This window comes from Gekko japonicus, unplaced genomic scaffold (assembly GCF_001447785.1).
Source record: "Gekko japonicus isolate JY-2015 unplaced genomic scaffold, Gekko_japonicus_V1.1 scaffold15, whole genome shotgun sequence".
Taxonomy (NCBI): domain Eukaryota; kingdom Metazoa; phylum Chordata; class Lepidosauria; order Squamata; family Gekkonidae; genus Gekko; species Gekko japonicus.
This window is the reverse complement of record NW_015165830.1, coordinates 993,208-1,002,266: the sequence shown is the minus strand read 5'-3', so window position 1 is coordinate 1,002,266 and position 9,059 is coordinate 993,208. Positions and strand designations below refer to the sequence as shown.

General features: G+C 43.9%; 1 protein-coding gene across 1 annotated transcript in view; it reads right to left on the bottom strand.

Moving 5' to 3' along the window:
• HID1 (HID1 domain containing) overlaps positions 1–9,059 on the bottom strand; it is an 85,866-nt gene that overhangs the window by 64,782 nt on the left and 12,025 nt on the right. The window contains exon 2 of the mRNA XM_015410745.1: positions 4,690–4,839. Within this exon, the coding sequence (XP_015266231.1) occupies positions 4,690–4,839 (150 nt within the window). The remainder of the gene's footprint in view (positions 1–4,689; positions 4,840–9,059) is intronic.

Below are 9,059 nucleotides of genomic sequence, written 5' to 3'. Positions count from 1 at the left end.
TAAAAATAGCCATTTAGGAAGTATATTCATTTTAACTGTTGCGATGCAGCCCATCAAAGATATCTGTAAGTCTTTCCATTTCTCTAGATCCTGTTTTGTTTTCCTCAACAATTCTTTATAATTGTTCTCTTGTAATGAGCTGCATATGTTTGTCATTACAATTCCTAGGTATTTTATTTTCTTCTGTAGTTGGAAACCTGATGTTTCTTGTAGTTGAGTTTCCTCTCCTCTTCCATATTTTTGGTCATTATTTTAGTTTTATTAATATTAATTCTCAAACCAGCTACAAGTCCATAGTCTCCAAGTTCTTGTTTCAAAGTAAGAATTGATTCCAGTGGGTTCTCCAATATAAACACTAGGTCATCTGCAAATGCCAACAGTTTATATTCTTCTCCTTTTAGTTTCAGGCCCATAATCTCCTTCTTTTCTCTTACTGAGTCGTTTAATATTTCCAATACAAATATAAATAACAAAGGTGATAAAGGGCATCCCTGTCTCGTCCCTTTTTGGATTTCAATGTATTTTGTCTGTTCCCCATTAATCGTTACCATCGCCTTTTGTTTAGTATAAATTGCCTGAATCATCTTCACAAAGTTAGCACCAGCCTGTGCCTCTTCCAAAGCTTCCAACATGAAATTCCAATTAACGTTGTCAAAGGCCTTTTCCCCGTCCAAAAATATTAGCGCCAAAGGTTTTTCCGGATGTGCTTCATAATACTCTATTACATCCAGAATGCATCTTAAGTTGTTCTTAATTTGCCTTTTTGGCAAAAAGCCTGCTTGGTCCTTGTGTATTATCTCTGATAAAAAAAATTAAGTCTTTCTGCTAATATTGAAGCAAAAATTTTATAGTCCACATTTAAAAATGAAATTGGTCTATAGTTTTTAATTTCTTTTCTATCTGTTTCTTGTTTATGAATTCATGAAATTATTGCTTCTTTCCATGATTCTGGCGTTTCTCCATTACTCAATATATTATTACAAACATCTTTAAAATGCAATTGTAGTTGTTCTTCGAATATAAGATAAAATTCTATTGGGAGTCCATCTGGGCCTGGCGCTTTACCTTTATTTTGTCTTTTTAAGGCCTCTACCACTTCCATCATTGTAATTGGTTGATTAAGTGCCTCCCTTTGTTTTTCTGTAAATTTCTTCGGTTTGTGAGTATTTAGATATTCTTTTATCTGTTCCGCTTTAATCTCCGCTTTACAATATAGCTCTTTGTAAAAGTTTTCTACTAGAACTTTCATTTCTTGAATTCTGTTTGTTTCTGATCCGTCGCCTCTGCTCAAGGCTTGTATAATTGATTTTTCTTTTTGTTTCCTGATCTTATAAGCGAGCCATCTCGTTGGTTTATTCGCATTCTCAAAAAGGTTTTGCTTTGCAAATAGCAGTTTTTTCGCCATTTCCTGTGATAATAAGCAATTCATTTTATGTTGCAATAGCTTAAGTCTAGTCTTTGTCTCAGCAGTCTCCATGGAGGCCAGAAGAGCCCAGGGTGGCAGCAAAAACACAGGCACTCAGAGGGGCTGTGCCAACTCTCGAGATGCCAGCGGCAACACACCCTGTAGAAGGGAGGCCCATTGTCACCCCAGGGAGATGTGGGAATGCCCTGGCTCCACCCCTGCCCCAATGGGATCTCAGGGCAGCAAGGGCTTGGTCAGCTGGGAAGGGGAGGAAGCCTGGTGAGAGGAGTTTGTAGTGAAGGGCGGGGTATAAATCCAATCTCTTCTTCTTCTTCTTCTACAGTTGGCCAATGGGGGCACTCCTGGCCTGAGGAGCAGAGGGGAGGCCAATGGGAAGTGAGGGAGAGTAGGAGGCAGGAAAAAGAGACACATAAAAGGGAGCTCCTCACAATAGACCGAGGAAAAAGAAAGAGTCAGCAACCTGGGCTACACAGAAAGGGTTGACTGGCCGAGACGAGGAGGACACGGATGATCCAGAACCCCCTTCCCTCTCATTCTGAGGCCTGAAAGCTCCCCACCAAGGTGGTTGCCAAGATGGCAGAAGGCAGCATTGCTCCAGGGATGGATGCGAGTCACGACAACAGAAATCATTATTAAAGATAAAATTCTCAAACATATAGAAGGCAGTCCCTGCTGAATAAAAACCATAATGGCTTCTGCAAAGGTAAGTCCTGTCTCACTAACCTTTTAGAGTTCTTTGGCAGTGTCAATAAATAAGTGGACAAGAATGAGTCAGTAGACATTGTCTATTTGGATTTCCAAAAGGATTTTGACAAAGACTTTTAACAAAAACTCCTAAGCAAACTTCAGAGTAATGGGATAAGAGGTCAAGCCCTCTTACAAATTAGAAATTGGGTACAAAACAAGAAGCAGAGTAGGAATAAATGGTCAGTTCTCACAGTGGAGGAATGTGAGCAGCAGGGCCCCTCAGGGATCTGTATTGGGACAGATGTTCATAATTGGGCAAATAATCACAACTTCACATAGACACTTGGGGTGGTAGTGGATAGCTTGATAAAAATGTCAACCCAGTGTGTGGCTGCTGTGAAAAAGGCAAATTCCATACTGGACATAATTAGAACAGAATAGAAAATAAAACTACCACTATCATACTGCCCTTATACAAATCTATGGTGAAAGCACATTGGAATATTGTGTACTGTTCTGGTCACCACACACCAGAAAAAGGATAATGCACATTTAAAAAGGGTGCAGAAAAGAACAACCAAAATCATCAGGTGGCTAGACCAGCTGCCTATGAGGGCTAGTTAAAATGCTTAAGGCTGTTTAGCTTAGAAGAAAAGGGAGGCATGATAGATGTCTATAAAATTATGCATGATGTGGAGAGAGTGGACAGGGGAAAGCTTTTTTCCTCTCTCATAATACTAGTACCCAGGGTCATCCACTGAAGCTAAAGGGTAGGAGATTCAGGGCATACAAAAGGAAGTATTTCTTCATACAGCATATAGTTAAATTGTGGAACTCACTGCCACAGTATGTGGTGATGGCTGCCAACTTGGAAGGCTTTAAAAGGGAAGTGGACAAATTCATGGAGGATGGGGTTATCATTGGTTACTAGTCATGATGGATATCTACTCCTTTTTATATCAGTTGCTGGGGAGTAAGGGTGGGAGGATGCTGTTGCAGTCACCTTACTTGTGGACTTTGTAGAGGCAACTGGTTGGCCACTGTGTGAACAAAATGCTGGACTTAACAGTCCAGGCCTTTGGTCTGATCCAGCATGGATCTTCTTATGCACTTACTGAAATTTGCTCTGAAAGCAGAGCCTCTAACGTTATGAATAATACTGCTGTTTTGTCTTTTTGAAGGATGGCTTTTCTTTAATACCTAGAAGATGTTATATAAGTATAAACAATTTCATAGAAAAGTATGGACTATTTTTTATCTTCTCAGTCAGTGCAGGCTGCCTGGGGGAACCCTATCCCTTCATGCATTCACCACAATGCTATTATCAGAAGCAAATTCAAGCTCCTGTGCACTAGCATAAATTTTTAAGAGCCCTGAGAACTGATGACCTTTGAAAGTCTTTTTTTTAAAAAAATTATTACTTTTTCAAAAGCCATGAACAATAAAGCTTGAGACAGTCGTACAAATCACTACGGTCAAATAAAGAATGAAATCAGTATAACATGAGGACACAGAATGACACCCTCCCATGACCCACTTAAACAGTCAACTACCTTTGAAAGTCAAGTGATACTGATGGAACAGTACTGGATACTAATGTGAAAGAGTTTTTCCTCCACTGGACTTCCCTATACTTAGTTCCTATCTTTTCTTTCAACCTCCTACCAGCTCCTGGAACATCAGGATTGCCAGCCCCCAGGTCCAGGTGGGGGAAGCCCTGCCCCCCAGCCCCAACCCCTGAGACTGACCAACCGCCCATCTACCCCCTCCCTCCCCTCCTGCCCAATTTAAAGGGCTTCAGCTGGTCAGCGGGGACCATGTAGTCTGCCAACCTGCTGGAGAGCCATTTAAATCCAGCAGGGGGGAAGGAGGGAGAGGTCGCGGGCGCAGGGTCTTTTTATGAGTGGACCCTTTAAAGGGTCTTTTTATGAGTGGAGCCTGTGCCCGTGACCTCCCCCTCCCTCCTGCTGGATTTAAAGGGCTGTCCAGCTGGTCGGCGAGCCACATGGTTCCCACCAATCAGCTGAAGCCCCTTAAATCGGGCAAGAGGGGTGGCTGATGGGTGGTCGCTCTTGGGGGCAGGGCTTGGGGAAGGGCTTGGAGGCATCCCCACCCACCCCTGGAATACCCTCCAAATCCTCCTGCCAGAGTGAGGAGGGAACCTGGCAACCCTATGGAACATGTGTTCGTCTTTAGTTATACTTTAAAAGGCTTAGGGAGTATCAGACCTTCTTTCTCTTCCTCTTACCTGAAGAAACAGAGCACAAATACTTTGGAGGATTCATAGTACTTAAAGGGACCCTAAAATTCAAGATCATGAAACAACCTAAATAGGAACAAACATCAGAAAGGTACTACCTATCTAAAAAAAATACATTCAGAGTTCTAAAAAAATACATTTACAAGATAAGCCCATATTTTAGAAAGCCAATACCTTTCCTCCTCACCATCTCAACATTACACCTGAGTTTATTGTTATTGCTCAGATCACCAGCTTGAAATAAACCACTATAAAGGTTTGTGTAGCTACATTTTGAAAGAAAAAAATTACTTCCAAGAACACAGCAACTTCTTACCTTGTAACACAACGTAGCCAAATTTGAAGGGGATTCTTCCCTCACAGCTCTGATTTCTGCAGCTGGAACTAAAGCAAAGACATCTTGTACAGAAGTAGCTGTATCTACCCAGAACTGGTCCCAGAAGGCATCATCTGTTGCCTCTACAGGCTGAAAAGAGACAAATATTGCAAGAGTCACTTTGGGAGGATTGAAATCCACACAGGGATGATAGCAGTTAAGGAGCACATAAATAAATTACAACCTCCACTGGTTTTGAGCTATTGGATTAGCTCTGTAGCGTTTCAGCTGTTAATCAGAAGTAAAAAGACCATAACTGGGCTATGCTGGAAAACCTTGGTAAATGGTGAGACCTTACCTTTTACATAGCAATAGAACCTTCTTTGTCTTGAGGGATACTTTTGGCAAGCATAAAATACTACCAATTTGAGTTCAGTATTAATCTCTTTACTGGGTGCATGAAGTCCATTGTCTCAGACCTCTCCATAGTGAGTGCAGCTATTTATTGAAGTGTGGTCTATAATGCCACTATGGTTAGGACCAGGGGTCATATCCTGCAGGAGCGCACAGGAGCGGAGCTCTGGCAGTAAGGAGCCCAGGGGGTGGGCACATGCAACAAGCCCCGCCCCCTGCTCCCAGCAGCCCTCAGTCGGACCCCAAGGAACAAGAAGTGACCAGGTAAGTTGCAGAGCCCCCCCTGCCTTCAGGTACAAGCTCTCCCTCCTCTGTGAGGGCAGATCTGTGTGTTTCACCCCCCCTCATAGCTAGCAATCCAAAACAGTCCAGTGGCACCTTTAAGACCAAGTTTTATTCAGGTACAAGCTCTCCCTCCTCTGCAAGGACAGATCTGCACGTTCCCCCCCCCCCCCATAGCTAGCAATCCAAAACAGTCCAGTGGCACCTTTAAGACCAAGTTTTATTCAGGTACAAGCTCTCCCTCCTCTGCAAGGACAGATCTGCACGTTCCCCCCCCCCCCCATAGCTAGCAATCCAAAACAGTCCAGTGGAGCCTGAGCGGTGGGTGTTGCCTTCTGACACACTTCGGGTGATGTCAGGGGGTGTGGCATATGCAAACAAGTTATGCTAATAAGTTATGCTAATGAGCTCCTGCACCTCTTTTTCTACGAAATGCCCCCTGGTTAGGACTGTAAGGAGCAAACAGTACATAGCCTCAAAAATTTCCAACAGGCTATAATTATATATCAATACATTTGACTCAACAAGAAACACTCCAAAAGATTCATTTAATCCTATAATTCTGATCTTTCATATTTCAGACACCTCATAAAAATTCCTTAATGCAAGTGTTTCTTCACAAATTCCATAAAACTTTATGTAAAACTTGACCTTTCACTGAGCAAAAACTCTTGTCAGTATGACTACCATCTTATATACACAGGAAAGGTCTTCTGAAATGGCTTCATCAAAAGGTTGTTTTGCTTTTTAAAATGTGGAAAATATATCTCCCATGCTTGTATCTGGTTCTCCCACTACTTTGTCAAACTTCTTTCTTACCCTTGTGGTTCTCGATTCCAGTTTTTGGCTCAAGTTTGCTTTCCCCCTCCCTGTGTCTTACTTTCTCCCACTACAACAGCATGCAAACAAATATGCCAAATTGCATTAATCTGAAACAGTACCATTACCTTTATATCCCATATCACGGTAAGGCTTCCTCCTGTCATCGAATTAGTCTCTGTACTCTACGAAGGCCCAATTTGGAAACTACAAGGTTAGTAGCAGACATTTGCGAAGAAACTGCGGTGGCTCAAGTGGTTAAGACGCTGAACTTCAGGCTGTGGAAGGTCAGTAGTTCCGCAGTTCGAGACCCAAGTTGCCGCATGACCGAGTGAGCTCCCGTCTCTAGTTCCAGCTCCTGCCAACCTAGCAGTTCGAAAGCAAGGAAATGCAAAAGAAGATAAATAAGTACCACTTCAGTGGGAAGGTAACAGCGTTCCGTGTGCCTTGGTTTTTAGTCATGCCGGCCATATGACCACGGAAACGTCTTCGGACAGCGCTGGCTCTTCGGCTTTGAAACGGAGATGAGCACCGCAACCCTAGAGTTGGACTCGACTGGCTTTCGAGCAAGGGAACCTTTACCTTTACCTATAGAAATGAACTTTGGAGCCATTCTTTAAAAAGACAGAAGGAAAGTCATACAGAGAAGCTGGGGAAGAACAAGGAGCTGTGGAAGACAGCACAGGTCTTATTTGCTGAACAACAGAAGTTCATTCACTGGCCTGCTTGGTTTTGTGTTTTTAGCTTTTTAATCAGATGTTATGGGCATGAACCATTGTTAACATGGGAACAGATATTGTATATGGATAGGGTAATGTCCAGTATTCTCGACAAGGACTCTCATTCATTCATACACACAAGTAGGCTATGTTCCAGACAACTACAAAAGCTGTGGTGAGCATGCTTGATTATTCTGCCACTACAATAAAGATCACTCTTTGTAGAAATACTTCTAGGAAAGCATTTGCTGAGTGATGTTCAATAAGGAAAAAACAAGCATTCAAATCTGGACCGGTTTACATTATTGACATAAAAGCTCAAAAAGTAAATCATTTCTGCCTAATAGCATCTACTGTAACCTGTGGGTGGTTTCAAATTGTGTTTGGGGGGGAAAAGGCAAGGGGGAGGAAAGAGATATGAATGTTTAAATAAACTAAAACAATTTCCTGATTAGGGTTGCAGTTGGGGCCTGGGGATCTCCTGCTTTTACAACTGATCTCCAGCTGACAGAGATCAGCTCCCCTGGAGAAAATGGCTGCTTTGAAGGGTGGACTTTATGGCACTGTACCATGCTGAGGCCCCTCCCCTCCCCAAACCCCACCCTCTCCTGGATCCACCCCCAAAGTCTCCAGGTATTTCCCAACCCAGACCTGGCAACCCTATTCTTAGGGTTGCCAAGTCAAAAAATGTACTTACCGGGGGACTCCTGGTCCAGCGGCTGGAGCGTGCGCGTGCAAACTGCGCGCGCGCCACACACACGTCACCAGAAAGTGACGTTATTATGCCAGGCACGCTGGGGGCGGGGCCACAACCATCTGAGGGAAAACCATAGAGTTTTCCCTCGTATGACCATGGCCCCCGCCCCCAGCGTGCCCGGCGTCATAACGTCACTACCTGGTGACGCGCACGCCGGGGTGGGGTTCCCCCCAGGGCCCAATCCGCCAGTGCCGGGGAACGGGCCTCTGGGGCGGGGGTTTCCCCGCCCCCCAGGGGGACTTGGGAAGCCTACCTATTCCTGATTTACAGTTCTGTGGCCTTACAGGAGGCCATTATTAAGTATAGTTTTAAAATCGAAGAAACATGGAGAACTCCACCATGTCTATTTAACACTTGGCTATGAAAAAGGAGAAAAAGCACACCTCTTTCTCTAGAACAGAGGTGACCAAACTGCTGCTCGGGAGCTGCATGTAGCTCTTTCACACATATTGTGTGGCTCCTGGCAGAGCGGCTGGGTAAGTGAAAGGGAGGCATGCCTCCCCAACTGGTCTTTCCAGTGTTAACCTCTCTGGGTAGGCTTGAGGTTGGGGGGAGCAGAGAAAAAAGCAACTTAACATAATATGCCATAAGAGACGCCAATGCTGGATCAGGCCAAAGGCCCATCCAATCCAACACTCTGTCACACAGTGGCCAAAAATACAAGGTGCCATCAGGAGGTCCACCAGTGGGGCCAGGACATTAGAAGCCCTCCCACTGTTTCCCCCCCCCCAAGCACCAAGAAGACAGAGCACCACTTGCCCCAGAGTCCCTATCTATACCTTGTGGCTAATAGCCACTAATGGACCTCTGCTCCATATGCTTATCTAATTCCCTTTTGAAGCCGTCCATGCCTGTAGCCGCCACCACCTCCTGTAGCAGTGAATTCCATGTGTTAATCACTCTTTGGGTGAAGAAGTACTTCCTTTTATCCGTTCTAACCCAACTGCTCAGCAATTTCATTGAGTGCCCACAAGTTCTTGTATTGTGAGAAAGGGAGAAAAGTACTTCTTTCTCTACCTACTCTATCCCATGCATAATCTTATAAACCTCAATCATGTCACCCCTCAGTCGTCGTTTCTCCAAGCTAAAGAGCCCTAAGTGCGTTAACCTTTCCTCATAGGGAAAGCCTCCCTGGCTGGTTTCCTGCTTCTAATGTATTTGAAGGAAGTTTTATTGTTGGTCTTTACGTTTTTCACTATATGCTCCTCATACTCCCTTTTTGCCTGCCTGACCACAGACTTGCATTTTATTTTCCATAGCCTGTGTTCCGCAGACTTGCATTTTATTTTCCATAGCCTGTGTTTTATCAGCCTCACTGTGACTAGCTTTCCACTCCTTAAAGGAATCCTTTTTACCTTTTACAACTTCCATTACTTTGT